This window comes from Callionymus lyra, chromosome 1 (genome assembly GCF_982586985.1).
Source record: "Callionymus lyra chromosome 1, fCalLyr1.hap1.1, whole genome shotgun sequence".
Taxonomy (NCBI): domain Eukaryota; kingdom Metazoa; phylum Chordata; class Actinopteri; order Syngnathiformes; family Callionymidae; genus Callionymus; species Callionymus lyra.
The window spans coordinates 50,960,180-50,981,150 of NC_141818.1; the positions used below are offsets into that span (position 1 = coordinate 50,960,180).

General features: G+C 39.1%; 2 protein-coding genes across 3 annotated transcripts in view; one reads left to right on the forward strand and one right to left on the reverse strand.

The window, feature by feature from the left end:
- Window positions 1–15,929, forward strand: part of fancc (FA complementation group C) — a 29,048-nt gene extending 13,119 nt beyond the window's left edge. Inside the window, exons 7-14 of the mRNA XM_087785591.1 lie at window positions 27–177; window positions 7,143–7,198; window positions 7,307–7,403; window positions 9,956–10,031; window positions 10,798–10,879; window positions 12,062–12,227; window positions 13,747–13,953; window positions 15,298–15,929. Coding sequence (XP_087641717.1) covers window positions 27–177; window positions 7,143–7,198; window positions 7,307–7,403; window positions 9,956–10,031; window positions 10,798–10,879; window positions 12,062–12,227; window positions 13,747–13,953; window positions 15,298–15,447 — 985 coding nt within the window. The 3' untranslated portion in view covers window positions 15,448–15,929. The remainder of the gene's footprint in view (window positions 1–26; window positions 178–7,142; window positions 7,199–7,306; window positions 7,404–9,955; window positions 10,032–10,797; window positions 10,880–12,061; window positions 12,228–13,746; window positions 13,954–15,297) is intronic.
- Window positions 15,930–17,408: 1,479 nt separating this feature from the next.
- aopep (aminopeptidase O (putative)) overlaps window positions 17,409–20,971 on the reverse strand; it is a 94,844-nt gene continuing 91,281 nt past the window's right edge. For both annotated transcript variants that reach the window (XM_087811930.1, XM_087811939.1), the window contains exon 18: window positions 17,409–17,681. In XM_087811930.1, the coding sequence (XP_087668056.1) occupies window positions 17,638–17,681 (44 nt within the window). In that variant the 3' untranslated portion in view covers window positions 17,409–17,637. The remainder of the gene's footprint in view (window positions 17,682–20,971) is intronic.

A 20,971-nucleotide genomic window follows, 5' to 3' on the forward strand; every position in this document is an offset into this window, starting at 1 on the left:
GTGACGTTTTATGTGTTGTTCCTCAGCCACAGCTTGTCATTAGACGAGGCAGCAGTGATGTCTCTGTGGCGTCAGTCGCTGCCGAGCCTGGAAGACGCTCTGCTGACGCTGCTGGAATCTTCTCTCGGCCACAGGCGAGCGACGCCTCTGGAGCAGCGAGTCGAGGAGTCGGTGCTGGTGGGTTTTTTAAACTGTAGTCGCGTTTATCCGACCACCTGTCACGGAAAGAAGAAGAACACTTCATCATTTTCTATCTTTAAATGGTGCTTTTAGTCCTGAAGACCTCGTGTCACACGACCCTGAACACGAACTCGCCGCTTAAAGTCATAGTTGGTCCAAAATTCAAACTTCACTCGTTTTCTACTCACTTTCATGTCGACTAAGAGTTGATTATTTTAACAGTAATGGGTTTCTTTTAGAGTTCTAGACAAAAATGTTTGTTCATTTTAATGTAGCGGCTGGAGCTCAGATGTCTTCGTCTTCATCTTCGTCCAAAAAGACACTTAAAAACATCCAAACACGTCTTTTATTGAAGCTCCGCATGAATTGATCAGAAACTAATAAGTTTATATTTGAAGTTAATATGTAACAGAAGTCGTCTCTCAGCTGCTGCGCAAAATTATATATTGAATTTATAAAATATTTGAATTGTTTTATAATTATAATAATCAAACTATGTGTAAAAATGCATTTATTACCGTAAATCTACGGACTACAGAGCGCACACGATTAAAAGACGCATGCTCTAATTTTAGAAAGAAAAAGTACTTCGACAAGCCGCACAAGATTTGAAGCCGCATACATCCCACGTAATATTAAAAATGAGCTCAAAAACGTTCATAATATCTTGTTATTGTAACAGAGCGTCTCAAATGACTTATGGAGAGGACGTCACACACGAGTTTACATGGACGGAGCTCTGGACTCGATGACAGCAGTTGTTTTATATAAACGACAAAACAAAAGTCACTTCTGAAGGAAACCAAATGTATTCACTCGCTATCGAATTTTTAATTGATCAACAAAAGATGCTCTACGCCGCAGGAATAAATGAACAGTTCTTTAGAAAACACACAACTTAAATCAACCCAGAGACAAAATACCCAAAAGTCCCAAAGCTTGTGTCCGACAGAAATCCAAAAAAGTCTGCGAACTATTTGTCAAAGTCCCATAAATCCAAAGGAAAATATAAAGAGGTGCAGAGATCCTGCAGGTCCTGCAACACCTGCCTGACGTGAAGTCGTGCCTTCAGTCACACGATCACAGAGAACAAATGATTTACAATAGTTGAAAAAGTGCACTTGATTAATCGGACAATTTCATTGGACATCTGTGAACTAAAAAGCTCACTGGACCAGACGCCGCAGTATCAAATTGTGGGAAAAAAATGAGCGGCTTAAAGTCCGAAAATTGCGGTAATTAAAGAAGAAAATTAACCTTTCATTGTAAAAATGATTACATGCAAATAATTGATGATCATAATAACTTTAACTGTTAACACAACAGGAAGTTGTTGTGTGTCGTTACAGAATATACAAATGAAATATTAGGAATGGAATAAAAAGAGATGAATTAAATATATCAACAATACATTAAAATAAAATAAGAGGCGTTACCATAATGATGAAGGAGTAAGGTCATTTATTTAAAAAACAATGCTTAACAAAAACAACATCACTTTAATATACCATTTTTAGTTCAATATTTGAAATGTAACCATTCAATATTCTGACGGCACTGAAATACTTTCATATCAGACACAGTGGGGTTTTTTATGAAGTTTTACCAGGAATTTAAAATGGGAAAACGTAGACATGCTGTATTTAGAACTAGTGTATCAGAGATTTAAATAATGTCTTCAATGTCACATATTTAAAACTAATGTATCCGTTTTATTTCAAGTTTTTTTTAAGAGCATGAATTTCTGAATTACTAAACCATATCTTTGTTAATGGCAAGTATTTTCCCTCACAGAAACTACGATTTCAGCCTCTAGTACTGATGCGTATATTTCATCCTGGAAACAGTATTTTAAGAGTTTTCAATGCATCTGAGTTTGTTTCAAGTCACAGGTTCAAATTTGAGGATGAACTGTTTTATCTGAACTGAACGATGGCAGTTTTCGTTGAATCCACAGAAACCGTTGCTGTGTCTCAAATCGCATACTACTCTTAGTATACTAGAAGTTAGTATGCATCAGTTTAGTGTACGTACTAACTAGTACGCAAATTCTCCACAGATAGTATGTCTCAAATCAAACTCTGCTGCTACACACTAACAGGAAATGACGCGACAGCTTCTTCTTCTACTACTATTTAACGATGATTTCAACCAGCTGTTTGAACACTATCGCCACCTGCTGGCAGCACGTTTTGCAAGTTTGAAAGAAGAAATAAAGAAAAAATATGAGAATCTAAATATTCTCGCGATATTTAAGCTGGTATCAGCAGCGAAGATGTGTTTATCCTCCTACTGCTGCTGAAAATACACATTTAAGTATATGAATATATATATATTATATATATGACGTAACTTCCGTTTATAACGTCACTAAGATGGCGGACGTTTAGTTTGGTTAGTGTCCATCAAACCATACTCAGTTTTGTGGGCGTGTTAGTACGCCAATTTAGTGTGCATGGCGCACTAAATTTCGCATACTAAGAATTGAGACGCACTTGCGCACTAAAAATACTAACTTTGAGTACGCTAGTATGTGATGTTGCTCTGGTTCCGCACACAGTGAGTCGTGACTTCTACCCTCACATCTGAAATCAAGTCTCACCCCATCGTGCGTTAAGTTGCGTTTGATCTGTTCCTAAACTGTGAAACCAAACGCTGTGAATGGCAGATATTTTCATTGTGACTTATGGATTGATTCTGGTTTAGGAATCAGGCTCCGTGGAAAACCCGCCTCCGGCTCTCTGGGCAGAACTTTATGAACTGTTTGTGTCCGACTCGCGGCTCTATTATTCCTCGCCTCACTGGGTCTCACATCATTTGGCGAGCTGGGAACGGCATCGCACATCATTTCACTCTTTTTTTTTCTCCAAACAACTGGAGCTGCTCTCAGTTCTGTTCTTTATTTCAGTTTTCATCTGAACTGGTTCATCGTGAAAAGATGTTCTGCGACGTTTGTTCTCGTGTTTTTGACAATAAGTTGTGATGCAAGAAAATATTGATACACTTAAATATCATGATATTTATTATCACAACACCATATCGATCCTCAAGAGTACTGGATAATTTTTTTAAATTTACAATTAACATGAAAATATTAGGGAAACTTTTATTTGTTGTTATTTCAGAGAAAATCGTGTTTGAGGTTTTTGTGTTGCAATTAAACTTCCGGCACCTAGATGGCAGCAGTCATTATTAAACAATTAAAATCATTGACATCCTGGTGATGACTGAGGACGAGAGGATACAGTGAGTCCAGCAGCTTAAATCTGATGTTTGGACATATTTTGATTTGAAAACAAATGAAAGCAGTTACGACTTCAAGAGTCATGTGGTCTGTAAATACTACAACACCAGAGTCAAGTATTGGACAATACTACACATATATACTTGTTACTACACTATCACTACACCAGAGTCAAGTACTGGACAATACTACACATATATACTTGTTACTACACTATCACTACACCAGAGTCAAGTACTGGACAATACTACACATATATACTTGTTACTACACTATCACAACACCAGAGTCAAGTACTGGACAATACTACACATATATACTTGTTACTACACTATCACAACACCAGAGTCAAGTACTGGACAATACTACACAAATATACTTGTTACTACACTATCACTACACCAGAGTCAAGTACTGGACAATACTACACATATATACTTGTTACTACACTATCACAACACCAGAGTCAAGTACTGGACAATACTACACAAATATACTTGTTACTACACTATCACAACACCAGAGTCAAGTACTGGACAATACTACACATATATACTTGTTACTACACTATCACAACACCAGAGTCAAGTACTGGACAATACTACACATATATACTTGTTACTACACTATCACAACACCAGAGTCAAGTACTGGACAATACTACACATATATACTTGTTACTACACTATCACAACACCAGAGTCAAGTACTGGACAATACTACACAAATGTACTTGTTACTACACTATCACAACACCAGAGTCAAGTACTCGACAATACTACACATATATACTTGTTACTACACTATCACAACACCAGAGTCAAGTACTGGACATTACTACACAAATATACTTGTTACTACACTATCACAACACCAGAGTCAAGTACTGGACAATACTACACATATATACTTGTTACTACACTATCACAACACCAGAGTCAAGTACTGGACAATACTACACATATATACTTGTTACTACACTATCACAACACCAGAGTCAAGTACTGGACAATACTACACAAATGTACTTGTTACTACACTATCACAACACCAGAGTCAAGTACTCGACAATACTACACATATATACTTGTTACTACACTATCACAACCCCAGAGTCAAGTACTGGACATTACTACACAAATATACTTGTTACTACACTATCACAACACCAGAGTCAAGTACTGGACAATACTACACATATATACTTGTTACTACACTATCACAACATCAGAGTCGAGTACTGGACAATACACATATACACTTGTTACTACAGTATTACACTATATTGTATCACGATACATATCGTATCAGTAGATCCTTGCACTAGTAGATACACAAAGATTCATTAAGTTATACTTCAAGACTCTGAAGAAGGTTCAGCTCAGGGTTGGATTCATGACACGACAAATGAAGAACTTTGAGCTTCTGTGCCGCGTCTGTGATTCAAGCAAACATCCGTCAACACTCGAGTTCAAATGGAATAAACGTTCCATCGTCTCTCTCTTCTAATGGCCTCGAGTCAATGTGACAACGTGTTTGAATCCCGTGCTCTGGCAGGAGTTGTGTCGGATTTACACATTCCAAGTGTGAAGCTCGGGGAACATTAGTGCAGCCGCTTTTAATTTGGAAGACGTCGACTCGAGTCGTACGAGGAATATTTCTTCAATGGCATCATGTCTTCATTCATTCTTGGATGGAAAGATATTGACGTGATGTTTGTTGATTTATTTTCATCTTGATGAGGTTTTGTCTTAACAGCGTTTTCTTGACACACTTTACATTTTTAAAAGCTTTTTTAAGGGTTTGCAGTTAAAGTCATGAACCTTTGAATGTAGATGTTTGTCTTATTAACAATAATCCATAAGAATGTCATTAAGTCTTGAAGTGTGTCGTGAACACACATCAGTTGTGTTACTGATGACAAATGGTATTTAATCATTGAGATTGAAATTTAAAAGTGACTTTTGTTCATTTTGTGTTGAGGATATTGTTTGTTTGCTGCTTTTGTTTAACTCCAGCTTCGTGTGACTTTGTGTTCTGCAAGAGTGATGGTCGAGTCGAGGTGTTTATACGTCGTGTTGGTGTGAGTTTCACTGCCTGGAAAATCAGTGGAAAATGTTCACACATATGTTGGCAGTTTTCACGAATGACAAACATCGCACACGGAAATATACGTGTTTTCATCCGTGATTGATCTTTTTTTTTTATCACACATGCATCTCTGGCACACGTTGTTATCACAGAGTTTATGATATTCCATCTGGTAAAGTGTGTCCGTCGTTACGCAGAAAACCTTTATGTTTCACTTCCCTTCAGGTTGTTTGGATGTGGGATGTGTCACTCGTGTGTGTGTGTGTGTGTGTGTGTGTGTGTGTGTGTGTGCGCACACGTTGGCTTCGCCTTCCTCTCGATGGTTGTTTAAAGTGCAATCAAAAAGGGGGAAACCTGAAATTAGCCTCACATTCCTAGTTTCGGCTCATTCAACCCCCCGTGATCCGGCAAGACTTTAGACCCAATAACAGTAAACACCGACTTCCTGAGCGCGACTGCCAAAAACAGGATGTTTGTTGCGTGCTGTAATTGACCCTCCTGGAAGTGTTGGTGGTCAGGTATGGAGGAGAACGCTGGAAAAATCCTGCATCTGTTTCCAGTCGTGGAAACCGTGACGTCGTCGTTCAAACCCCACGAGCGCTCGGTGAACGTATTACTGATGCTCGGAGTACAAACATGAACTCATTATTGGTCTTTAAATATGTCTTTACTCTGAGTACACAACAAAGAAACCCGTTTAAATATGTACATGGCTGTGTTTACAACTTATAAACACCAGGTGGCGCTGTCTCGCCGCTCATTTTAAACGTATTTAATCGTCCATTTAACTATTTAACCATTTAAATCCGAGGCTTATGGTGACATATTACTTTTGCTATAACAAAGTTTTTTTTGTTGGTAAACGATTGATATACAACAGTTACTATATAATCCACTTCAACTAATATACATCATATTTTAGGTTCTTCTGAAGATGCATATATTCTACATACTGAGTAAGTAAGTAATTTGTATTTATATAGTGCTTTTCCAGACCAGGGTCACAAAGCACTTAAACAATCAAAACAATATTCAATAAAGTATATACTTTAAAGGTGTTATCTACGCACTAGTAAGTAAGTAAGTCATTTTTATTTGTATAGCGCTTTTCCAGACCGGAAAACTTATCATTATATATATTTTTATTATGCCATTAATATTCTTTCACAAGTTGCTGCAGAAGTCTTTTGCTGACATTTCTGACATCTTTGATAAACTGTTGTGACGTTCTTGTGTAACTACAGGTTGATAAGTTCAGGGTCTGAAGGTTCAACGTTTAAAATAACACAACAATGTTAAAAAACAATATGGGGTGTAAAGGCAGCGATATTATGACCATGTATACGTACAGAGGTTAAACTATGATATTGAAAATAAAATGTGTTGATGGTGAAAGAAGATAAATATACAGTTTAGATAATATTTAGTGTGAAATTAAATTATTTAGCAAAAAAACGATACATTGACATCATTTCCTCTGTAATTATGTAGATAAAGTGTTTTATTCAAAGATAGCAATTTGTATTTGAAAGCATCTTCCAAGTGTAGTAAATAATGTGATGTAAAGTGAAATAGCGCCCTCTCGTGGTGAAGGTTTCTCATCCACACCTTCTCCCATGTCTTTCAGCCAAAGGCGTGCGCGCGTCATTGTTCCGTCTTCCTCGTGGTGAACGACATCCTGAGGTGAGAACGTTTGTCAACATCTTCTGTCAACATCTCTGTCAACATCTTCTGTCAACATCTTCTGTCAACATCTCCTGCATCTTCTCTCATCCGTGCGTCTGCTTGAAGGAGTGTCGTCATGAAGCGGGAAAACTGTGGCGTGAGACGTTTCATCCGAACATTCACCTGCTGTTTCCTGCAGGAACTGAGTCTGGTGTCGCCTCAGGTGAGTCTGTGGGTTTAAGTACCTCCTCTGTGTTGACCCTGTGTAGCTGGGATTGACACTTCCCCCCGTGACCCTCATACCTGATGGTTGGAGTCAAACCAATAAACAAGTATTCAAGCGTTTAATGGCTTTAGACTCTGACCACGACATTAGAAGACTTTGAGTTGATGTTTCTGTCCGAGCTTCCTTTGTTACAGTGTTTGAGAAGTTAAGATATTTATATTTGTATCTTAAAATTTACAGATTCTGCGACTACAGTTAACTTCTAGAATATAGACATGTTTTATTTAATAAGAAATACATAATAATAAGTAAGTAATAGTTATTAGTAAAGATCTTTCTAGACCAGGGTCACAAAGAACGTTAACAATCACAAACAATACACAGTTAAAATATATACTTTAAAAGATCAAGATCAGATAAAAGTGTCTTGAGATGTTTCTTGAAGGAGTCAGTAGATCATCAAACACAGAGATGTTTCTTGAAGGAGTCAGTAGATCATCAAACACAGAGATGTTTCTTGAAGGAGTCAGTAGATCATCAAACACAGAGATGTTTCTTGAAGGAGTCAGTAGATCATCAAACACAGATGTTTCTTGAAGGAGTCAGTAGATCATCAAACACAGAGATGTTTCTTGAAGGAGTCAGTGGATCATCAAACACAGATGTTTCTTGAAGGAGTCAGTAGATCATCAAACACAGATGTTTCTTGAAGGAGTCAGTAGATCATCAAACACAGATGTTTCTTGAAGGAGTCAGTAGATCATCAAACACAGATGTTTCTTGAAGGAGTCAGTAGATCATCAAACACAGATGTTTCTTGAAGGAGTCAGTAGATCATCAAACACAGATGTTTCTTGAAGGAGTCAGTAGATCATCAAACACAGATGTTTCTTGAAGGAGTCAGTAGATCATCAAACACACATGTTTCTTGAAGGAGTCAGTAGATCATCAAACACACATGTTTCTTGAAGGAGTCAGTAGATCATCAAACACACATGTTTCTTGAAGGAGTCAGTAGATCATCAAACACAGATGTTTCTTGAAGGAGTCAGTAGATCATCAAACACAGATGTTTCTTGAAGGAGTCAGTAGATCATCAAACACAGATGTTTCTTGAAGGAGTCAGTAGATCATCAAACACACATGTTTCTTGAAGGAGTCAGTAGATCATCAAACACACATGTTTCTTGAAGGAGTCAGTAGATCATCAAACACACATGTTTCTTGAAGGAGTCAGTAGATCATCAAACACAGATGTTTCTTGAAGGAGTCAGTAGATCATCAAACACACATGTTTCTTGAAGGAGTCAGTAGATCATCAAACACAGATGTTTCTTGAAGGAGTCAGTAGATCATCAAACACAGATGTTTCTTGAAGGAGTCAGTAGATCATCAAACACAGATGTTTCTTGAAGGAGTCAGTAGATCATCAAACACAGAGATCGTTCCAAAGCTTAGGAGCAACAGTCTGGAAGGATTTCTCTCCTCTGGTCCTGAAGTTCAGGAACCATCAGGTGATTCTGATCCACAGACCTCAGAGCCCGAGCTGGGGTGTAAGTCTGGATCAGATCACTGATGTAGTTAGAAAAGTAAGAACTAGAATTTTAAAATGATCCTGAAAGAAACTGGCAGCCAGTGAAGAGTTTGAAGGAGAAATGTGAGTCAGAATACTGGCTGCAGAGTTTTGAATATACAGTATATGAGGCTTAAAAGACAGGGTTTGGTTATAGACGCCAATAAAAACACTTTAAAAGTTAGTGATTTTTTCAATTTGACTTTTTTTGTGGTAAACCATGCATTAAGAATGTTGGAAACACAATAAAATAACTATAAACATATTTACTTTTGTTCTGCAGAAGAAAAAGTCGACAACTCTTTTTAAGCCTCTCGCTCTAAAATGTGATGATTGTGTTGAAAACATTTAGATCATTATGTGTAACATTTACACTTAGAAACCATCTAACAGTGATATTCTAGATCTTGATCTACAAATGATCGGTGTTTTTTTTTTATCCAATTAAATGTATTTCCTTCGACACAAGGTTTACTCTTTTCAATCCTCTCTGTGTAATCATTGAAGATAATCATTTCTGTTCCTTATCTCTTATCAAACACTGGCATTTTTAAAGTTAAAAACATGAATCTGCTCTGCTTTACTGAAGCTGTTACTTTATTACTATTCATTATTAATACATGTATAATTCTAAATACAAATACATTAGTAATTATTGTGTTATCAAGATATTAAATAAAGTGATGTTTTAAATCACCTTAAATGACACGTTAACCATCAGCCGTGATGTTTCCGAGGGAAGCGTTTGGTTCTCCTCCATTAACCAGTAGGTGGCAGTGTCGGGGTGTATTTACAGTCGCCCAGCGTGGAACTGTAGCCATTACACGCCACATTACACACCAGCACACACTGGATCACGTTTACACAGCCGCCCTTTTAAAATGTCATTATCTCGGCGTCGCTCGGCTCAGTGATGCTTCCACCAGTGATTTACATCCTGGGAGGAAACCTAAGTGTCTCCTTTGTGCTCTTTTAGACCAGGGTGTCGTTGAAGGCCTTCTTTCCAGGAGCTCCACCTGATCTTCTGCTGCCTCTGCTGACGCGACCATCAGGTGAGTTGAGAGCAGGAAGTCACCGAGTCTTCTTTAACCCTCACTTCCTGCTCACTGAGTAAAAGTCGCTCGACAAAACTCACAAAGACGCACAAAACACTGACAAAAACAGACACAATTATAAAAATGATTATGAAGAAATAAAGAAAAGTTTCATTCACTCACGTTCACACGTTCTCTATAAATACACATTCAGTCACAGATACACAACAACAACACACACAAGAGTATAATAACAATATCATTAAAGTTAACTTTAGTCTGTTTTTCAATCGTGTTTTTCTGTCTTTCATCATCATTATGTCAACATCTGGTTCCTAAGATATTTGATTTCTTCTCTTACAAACAAATGTATTTAAATAATTCACACGTCCATGGAAGGAAGATTTAAACATTAAAAATGTTCAACGTATGAAGTTTTTCATCACCTCGAGTGTGTGGAGTGTGTTGTGTTTGTCGAGTGTGTCGAGTGTGTCGAGTTTGTTGTGTTGTCGAGTGTGTCGAGTGTTAAGAACCAAAGAGAAATGATTCGACTCGCATATAAAACGATCGCACACAAAAATGTCTGCTGGTTTGACAAGATGATGTTGTGTTACTTTTACAAACGCACTTTCAAATGTAAACGACCCTTTTATTGCTGATTGTGAAGAACAATCACTTTTTAATGTTGCAATTAAAGCTGTGATTTAGTTGCTGCTCGTCAATCCGTCCAGCTTTATATCGCCTGGCAGACGCTGAGGTGACATCATGAGATGGTTCTCTGCAGAGACGCCCCAGGAGGCCTGGACGCTGCACCTGGACTGGATCAGAAGATCATTGCAGAGGCTGACGGAGCAGGAGGACGACAGGTGAGAAACTCACTAGAAACTATGATGGTCACTGTTTGTGTTTGTTCCTCATCTGGTTTATTATTATACTAACATGTATACTCGTTATTAAACCATCGTACACTTGGAGTCAAACACGTGTCTATTTTGTAAACATTACTCATCCAACAATTTTCAACTATAATCCAACAATTTTCAACTATAATCCAACAATTTTCAACTATAATCCAACAATTTTCAACTATAATCCAACAATTTTCAACTATAATCCAACAATTTTCAACTATAATCCAACAATTTTCAACTATAATCAAACAATTTTCAACTATAATCCAACAATTTTCAACTATAATCCAACAATTTTCAACTATAATCCAACAATTTTCAACTATAATCCAACAATTTTCAACTATAATCCAACAATTTTCAACTATAATCCAACAATTTTCAACTATAATCAAACAATTATCAACTATAATCCAACAATTTTCAACTTTAATCAAACAATTTTCAACTATAATCAAACAATTTTCATCTATAATCAAACAATTTTCAACTATAATCAAACAATTTTCAACTATAATCAAACAATTTTCAACTATAATCAAACAATTTTCAACTATAATCAAACAATTTTCAACTATAATCCAACAATTTTCAACTATAATCCAACAATTTTCAACTATAACCAACAATTTTCAACTATAATCAAACAATTTTCAACTATAATCAAACTGTTATGGTTTCAAAGAACAGTCGAGTCGAGGGAAAATAATGAATCTAAGATCATGAAGCAGTAAAATAGTTTCATATTTGTAAAATAGAACCAGTTATTGTCATTTGATCAACTTGAATATGTTGAATATGTCGAATCAAACGAAGGTTTAATAACATTTATTCAAGTTCTCGACCCTCGGATACATTCAGGTTCGGCTCCAGGAACATAAATCCTGGAGAACAAATGCGGTCAAACCAGCATCAATAACGTAATGATGTCACGAGTGTTTTCGACAGAAGCGGCTCCTCTCGGTCTGAGATCCACTTCCTACGCTTTACGACTCAAATGATGATGTCATGAACTGTAGAGACGCCTCAGATCTACTGATCCAGAGAGTTTCTGTTGAGCTTTTGATGGATTTAAAAGAGCATTTAAAGATCTTGTTTGATAATGAGATGAATCAGTTTTCACTCTTGGTCTTCCAGGGCAGTATTTGAAGTCTGGTTCCTCCTGGTCCAGAGCTCCTGGTGGCTGCACGTGGCCTCTCAGCTCCTGGTGACCTGTGGACCTGAACACAGCAGGTCTCTGCTCTGGCTGCTGACCTTCTACCACCACCCCACCGACAGGGGGCACTGCAGGACGCAACAGCTGGTGAGAGCCACTCACGCTCTATATGCAATTGATATATTCTTATTTAATTATCTAATTATTTATGCTGCATAGATCTTTAATCTTAACTTAAACTAATTAATGGATGACGTTTGATTTCCCTCAACATCACCGTCTTCGTCGTGATCAATGTTGGAGAATTAAAGTGTGAATCATTATTTAAATACATTCAAATACAAAGATCTCACTCAGACACAAGTTATGTTCATGTGTAGCTTCGTTGTTTTTTAACTTGTTCATGAATATGAAATGAATAATATAAATATATATATATATATATATATATAACATTTCATTTTACCTTTTGAATATTCAAGTCTTTACACGTTTCCTGATAAATGACTGGAATCATCTGAATCCACTTCTGTCAACATGTAAACATGTAAACATGTAAACATGTAACTTCCTGGAATCTTCTCCGTGAGTCACGATCTCTGGGTTGTTGTTGTTGTTGTTGTTGTTGTTGTTGTTGTTGTTGTTGTTGTTGTTGTCAGTGCAGAGAGTTTAAGTTTCAATAACTTTCACTAGTTAACAGGTTTATTTCTGGAGTAAACTTGACGAGTCCAGAGTCACTGATGGAAGAAAATATCATCCATTAATAAAATAAAGCAGACAGTAATAATCAGTAGAACATCAATGATATAAAAGTTTCTTTAAGTTTGACACGTTAACAAAAGCCTCAGTGTTTCACAGATACACAGTATATAATATAATGTATATAATAATATATAGAATGAGCTGAAGGAACATCAACTCGTCTCTGTTACAAACTTGATTTGTTTGATAAACTTCAACCACTGAACTCCCATGATGCCTTTCTACACACTCAATATTATATTTAAAAATACGTTATTTACCGCTGTGATTGGTCTGCTGGGCGGCAAAGCATTACGGGAGCCGTCCAGGTCAGCGTAACTGAGAGGGTTGTTCAAACGAGTGATGAAGATGTTGAAGGTCATTTTGTGGATATTATTTTGAACGTCATCGTATTAAACCAACGTCCATCTCTTGAAAACATCCACCGCCGTCAAGTACTGAAATCTACAGAGTATTTTAAGAGTATTTTAAGAGTACATTTCCTCTCCTGCTGCGGCTCCAATATCCTGGTGTCCTGAAGCTTCTGAAGAGACGATCCAGAGCTCGTTAGATATGAGAACCAAACTCACGTCGCTGTGTTTGCTGTCGTTCCGTCGCCTGAAGCTGCTCAACAAACAGAGGAATGAAGAACACATTAAAGAATAAATTATGGATGGTCTGAGAGACGCTGAGGAGGAGAGCGAGGAGGGCGAGGAGGAGAAGGTAGTATTGATTTCCCCGCCAGCGTCTGGCCAGCTGGCCTCCGAGCTCCTCGTCTCCTGATCGTCCGCCGCTGCTCGTGACCTCGACTCCAGTCTTATCTGCACGTTCATTTGTCACGATTATGAGCGGCGCGTCCGAACCTCATTTCCTCGCCGCCGCCGCCGCCATGTGATAGCGACTCAAATGTCACCTTCGTCCCCAGGTACTCGCCGAGGAAGCGTGGCTGCACACGCACAACCTGTTCTCCGCCTCTCCTCGTCCTCCTCCAGAGCAGCAGCTGGAGTATTTCGTCGCCCGCCTGTCGCCGCTCGCCCGGCAGACGCCGCTTTCTCCGGGATTGATCCTCGACCTCGTGGTCGACGCCGCGGTTTTCTGTCGGACCAGTGGATCCACGGAGGCCTTCGCCACGGTGAGGAAACGAGGTCATCAGAGGTCATTAGAGGTCATTAGAGGTCATTAGAGGTCATTAGAGGTTCTAGTGCGAGAGAGACGAATGTTCTTATGATGATGAACCAAGAAACATCTTTTATTTGAGCTTTTCCTTGATTCTCTGAGACTCCTGTGTTGTTCTCAGTATTATCTTGATCTTTAAAATATATACTTTATTGAGTATTGTTTTGATTGTTTAAGCGCTTTGTGACCCTGGTCTGGAAAAGCTCTCTACAAATATTACTTACTTACTTTATTCTCTGACTTTCAAAACCTGAAGGAACGACATCTTCACAAGATGATCAGAACCATCATAAATAATCTGGTTAAACCAACTGACAGCTCGGTGTCCAAAGATCTATAGCTGGTGTCGAACGACTTTAAACAAACATTGTTTTGTGTTTATGGTCAAAAATAAAATGAATCATGAAATTATTACTGAATCACTTTCTGACTCTAAACCAGTGAGAAGATCATCTCCAGTGACGTTCAGTTGATAAACTTCATAACATCATGAAAATGATCCGCGTCTGGAGCATCAAACAGAATCAACCTTAATATGAGCCGTTACACCTACAGGTGAATCCATGAACTCACCTGTGAGAGAAGGAAAATAAGATATATATACTGTGTATATATATATATATATATATATATACACAGTATATATAACTAAATCTCAGAAGTTAAAGTGTATTTTAAGAGATTAGTCGATGATTTAACGAATCCACCAAAAGTAAACGTGAACTTTAACAAGTTCGTCCAGTAAAAAAAATGCACATTTTCATAAAAGAAGGCGAAAAGAAAACCAAGGATTCATTAGCAGTTAAAAACTAAAACACAAGATTTGAACTTGTTTCGGTGAAAATGAAATCATTGAAGGCGTCGCTGCTCGACTTTTCATTTCCTCTCTATTGATTTATTGATAAATAACATTTCAAATATATTTAAAAAAAAACTTTCACCGACATTTACGTGTCGCTGTCAAAGTTCTGGTCCGATCACAGGACACGAGTCCATCTGTCAGTGACGTCACTCGTCGCTGAAACCTGATTGGACGCCGACACGTGGATCTAATATTATATTATATTGTATTTAATTTTTTCCGAGTTTGTTCGGTCCAGCAAAGAATCCCTCTCCGGCCCCTGAGGGCCCGTCCCTGCGATTTACTCTCAGCAGCCCTTCTTGTAAGTGTCTCACTCCCTCTCAGTGAACTCAGCAGGTAGCTATTGACCTGTGTGTTCTTGACTGATGCGTGTGTAGAAGCTGTTCTGTGTGTAAAGTTGTGTTTCTTCAGATCAAACTTCAAGTTTTGACTCTTCAGGTGGTTCAGCGCAGTCGAGTGGAGGAGGAGGCGGAGCTCGTCCTGGAGTCACGGAGGCGGTTTGTCAGTCGGGCGGACGACGGCGGCGTCGCTCGTCTGAGGGTCGAGGCGCTTCTGGACGCCATCGCTCGCTCGCACGCCGACAGGTGAGGCCACAGGTGAGGCCACAGGTGAAGCGACAGGTGAGGCCACAGGTGAGGCCACAGGTGAGGCGACAGGTGAAGCGACAGGTGAGGCCACAGATCGCTGACGTTAGAGCACGTGACCCGTCATCAGACGCTCGCCTCGACCACAGCGTGACAAACGAGCTCCGGTGTGACGGGAGTGTGTCGCACAAACGCACAGACGCACACTAACGCACACAGACGCACAACGGGTACGAGGCCCACAAGGACACACGGTGACGGATCACGGCAAAAGAGAAGCATCGGTTCGTTCCTCTCGTCCTCCCACTCATTAAAGAAAGAAAGAATGAATGTTTCATGCGACGCTGCTCGACTGTAAAGACGCACAATTAAAAGACGGTCCCTCGACAAACGCACACTTTACACGCGGGCGACTCTTGTTGCTTCTCAGTCGTTGATAATTGTCACCGACGTTTCATTTTCACACACAATAAAATCTTCACCAACGTTCTGCGTCACGTCAGTGGAGAGAGAGAGTGTGTGTCAGAGTGTGTGTCAGAGTGTTATTTATGCGTGTTGTTGGAAATGAAAGTGTATTTTTGCTGCTGGTTAGTTTGTCATCATCTGATTTTGAGCTGAAGCCAAATTCAAGGTGTTTTTTGCCGACAGAACTATTGATGTGAGTCTGTTTTCATCACTGTTGTCGTCGTCAAGTTCTTCTTCTTCTTCTCCTTCTTTGAAGAACGTCGACGTCACTGGAGTCGAGATGGTTTAAGGGTCGAGACGACGGTTTAAGGGTCGAAACAGTGGTTTAAGTGTCGAGACGGTTTAAGTGTCGAGACGGTTTAAGGGTCGAGGCGGTTTAAGGGTGGAGACGACGGTTTAAGGGTCGAGACGGTGGTTTAAGGGTCGAGGTGGTTTAAGGGTCGAGGCGGTTTAAGGGTCGAGACGGTTTAAGGGTCGAGGCGGTTTAAGGGTCGAGACGGTTTAAGGGTCGAGACGGTTTAAGGGTCGAGGCGGTTTAAGGGTCGAGACGGTTTAAGGGTCGAGGCGGTTTAAGGGTCGAGACGGTTTAAGGGTCGAGACGGTTTAAGGGTCGAGGCGGTTTAAGGGTCGAGACGGTTTAAGGGTCGAGACGGTTTAAGGGTCGAGGCGGTTTAAGGGTCGAGACGGTTTAAGGGTCGAGGCGGTTTAAGGGTCGAGACGGTTTAAGGGTCGAGGCGGTTTAAGGGTCGAGGCGGTTCGAGAGTAGAAATGGTTCAACAGTCGAGTACAAAAGTCGTTCCTCCGGTCGATCTAAAGAAACCACGGATACTTGGAAGAACATGGTTTTTCTTCAGGGGTCACTTCATGTCGTGAACCTTTAATGACTGTGTTGTAAACACAACATTGTTTGTGTCAGTTTTTCATAAATGACGTAAGAAAAGTGCAACAGAAAAAAGTCTTGATGTGAAAGAAAAGATAAAAAAAAGATTATAACACGACGTTTGTGTTTCAATCATTTTCACGAGTTCACTGTTTATTTCTTGACTGAACTTTGAGCGTCTTGACGAGTCAAGAGTCACATGATCATGTTGATCATGTGACTCTTGACACATGATCATGTTGATCATGTGTCAAGAGTCACATGATCATGTTGATCATGTGTCAAGAGTCACATGATCATGTTGATCATGTGTCAAGAGTCACATGATCATGTTGACTCTGAGAAAATACCGTGTTCTTTCAAAATAAAACACCTTTAAGACAGTAATAGTCAATAGAACTGAAATTGTATACAATATTTTTCTCTGTGTTGCCGCGTAACAAATGAACTATAAACACTAGAATAAATACCTTTAATAAGATGTACTGAGAGTAGAAGTTGTTTAAATAATCATAAAAATACTAAAAACTAAATTTCTTCACCATCGTTCATTTCAGTTTTTAATTTCCAGGTTTTAAAACTGTAACGATGTTAGTAGTTTTCAAAAGAGGCCAAAAGAGTATTTTATAAAAATACAATTTAATACAAACATTCCACATGAACAAAAACACACAGTTGTTCAGTTGAAGTCACACCTGAGATCTTGAGTCTAAACTCCAGGAACACGTTCTGACTTCAGACTAAACACTCGAATCTTCTGGAACTTTGTGTTTCTTTAAAGACGTCGAACCTTCTTCGTCCATCTGTCCTCGTTCTGTATTCGTTTACTGCGAAGAGAAGTATTTTCTCTTAACATTCCTGCAGCGTGAGTCGTGTTTGTCTTCGGTCCACACCTGCAGGACATGAGAGATGTTTGAGCGCGAGGTGAAGAAGAACATACATGTTGAAGAAGAACATACATGTTGAAGGATCACGGACATACATGTTGAAGAAGAACATACATGTTGAAGAAGAACATACATGTTGAAGAAGAACATACATGTCGAAGAAGAACATACATGTCGAAGAAGAACATACATGTTGAAGAAGAACATACATGTTGAAGGATCACGAACATACATGTCGAAGAAGAACATACATGTTGAAGAAGAACATACATGTTGTAGGACGATACATCACAGTAACCGCTTCTCACTTTAACTCAAACTGTTTCTCCGTCAAGTTGTTCCCAGCTAGCCTGGGTTGGAGGTAACGTTTCTCACTCTTAACACGAGTACAGTCGACACTTGAACCAGCATCAATACACATGTTTGTAAACTATCAAGTTCATGTCATGATTCACCGTCAACAACAATCATCGACTCTTTGTTCGTCTCGAGCCTCGAACAGTTTAATTTTTAATATTTATTTGAAGCTTAAATCTTACGTCACAGTTTGACTCGACGATGAAGTTTTTTATTTGTCTCTAAACGACTCAAAGTTTATCACGACAAGATGTTTCGTGTCAGTTTCTTCCTCACGTGTTTAACAAACCCTTTCTTCAGACTCTCCCCCAAGGCCACGCCTTTTGAGCCATGTGTGTTAGAACTACTGCAGTTTTTCAAACCTAGTATCATTGATGGTTCGTTCAAATGATTCTACTTTTATTTCATACGTGTTTATTTTTCAAGGTTAAGTAAATTATTTTCATTTATTGCAACTGTTGTGACCTTGAACTCTGTCTCTGGACGGCTGCCATTTTAATAATGTTGACACAGAACCTGAGACGTAATGATCCAGAATATTCTGTGATCAGTTGTTGAACTTCGATGACCACAGTTGTACTGAAGTATGTTGAAGGTTCTTCGAGCTCGTGAAGTAAAACTGTCTCCAGATCAGTTAAAAACACCAGGTTTAGACTCAAGTTAAGGTTTTTAAAGATTTCGCTGTCGTCGTGTTCGGACCGAACTCCTGTTCCTGCTGAACTGAGCCAGTGGTTCTGATCAAACTGATATTCAGCTCAGTAGGCACAGGAGGCCGAGCCCAGATGTTGCTGCAGAACCTCCAGAACCAGGATGAGCAGGTCGGCGTCAGCTGGACCCGGACGATCCATCTAGTCGGGGGCGGAGAGACGAAGGCGCGATCAGGAGGCGTTTATTTCCAGTCGCTGCACGACTTTGATGCTTCGAGCACCATTTCCTCGCCATTAGCCGGCGATTAATCAGCGTTGGATGTTCGGACCTTTGATGGCTGTTACTCTCTGAACGCGTCTAAATATAGACGACGCTCATGTCTAATTCACACATCTGTCCTCCGCCATCTTGGCGCCGCCATTATTCTCCAGCATTATCTCGTCCAAAAAAAGCCTCGGAGAGACGGAGCAGGACTGGTGCTCGTTTCACTCCTTTGACGATTGTTCCGTTTTTTCTAAACACTCATGATCTGTAGGGTCGAAGGTCAAGAGCAGGTGTTTCTGAACGTCAAAACTTCAAAATAAAAGCTTCATATCATCACCAAAGTTCAACAACTTGTTTAAAAACGTCTAAAGATCCTGATGTTTCCATCAAGTTGGAACTTTTGAGTCGAGGACGACGACTTTGAAATGACAAACTCCACAGCTAAAAGAAGACTGATGACTGAGGACGAGAGGATACAGTGAGTCCAGCAGCTTTTAAAGCTGATGTTTGGACATATTTTGGTTTGAAAACAAATGAAAGCAGTTAAGACTTCATCAAGAGTCATGTAGTCTGTAAATACTACAACACCAGAGTCAAGTACTGGACAATACTACACATATATACTTGTTACTACACTATCACAACACCAGAGTCAAATACTGGACAATACTACACATATATATTTGTTACTACACTATCACAACACCAGAGTCAAGTACTGGACAATACTACACATATATACTTGTTACTACACTATCACAACACCAGAGTCAAGTACTGGACAATACTACACATATATATTTGTTACTACACTATCACAACACCAGAGTCAAGTACTGGACAATACTACACATATATACTTGTTACTACACTATCACAACACCAGAGTCAAGTACTGGACAATACTACACATATATACTTGTTACTACACTATCACAACACCAGAGTCAAGTACTGGACAATACTACACATATATACTTGTTACTACACTATCACAACACCAGAGTCAAGTACTGGACAATACTACACATATATACTTGTTACTACACTATCACAACACCAGAGTCAAGTACTGGACAATACTACACATATATACTTGTTACTACACTATCACAACACCAGAGTCAAGTACTGGACAATACTACACATATATCCTTGTTACTACACTATCACAACACCAGAGTCAAGTACTGGACAATACTACATATATATACTTGTTACTACACTATCACAACACCAGAGTCAAGTACTGGACAATACTACACATATATACTTGTTACTACACTATCACAACACCAGAGTCAAGTACTGGACAATACTACACATATATCCTTGTTACTACACTATCACAACACCAGAGTCAAGTACTGGACAATACTACACATATATACTTGTTACTACACTATCACAACACCAGAGTCAAGTACTGGACAATACTACACATATATACTTGTTACTACACTATCACAACACCAGAGTCAAGTACTGGACAATACTACACATATATCCTTGTTACTACACTATCACAACACCAGAGTCAAGTACTGGACAAAACTACACATATATCCTTGTTACTACACTATCACAACACCAGAGTCAAGTACTGGACAATACTACACATATATCCTTGTTACTACACTATCACAACACCAGAGTCAAGTACTGGACAATACTACACATATATTCATAAACCAACAACATTGGATTTTAAAATATATTTTGTGCAATAAGACTTTGAAAAGTCGTTAATTCAACTCGTGAAGATCTTTTTTTGTGCGTTTGATGAAATGTGTCGTCAGTAACGACTGTTTGAGCCTCATTAGTTGTGAATGAAGCTTCACTCCAGAACACTTACCTTCTCCACCAGAGCTTCATCCAACAGTGTCCTCAGGATCATCTTCAGCGAGAGCACATGAAAGCCTGGCGCTCATTAGTTGTGTAGCAACGTTGTGTGGATTGAAGTTGTGAGTTCAAGGTGAAGGTCTTGAGAGGGGGAGACGAGGGAGACGAGGGGAGACGAGGGAGGA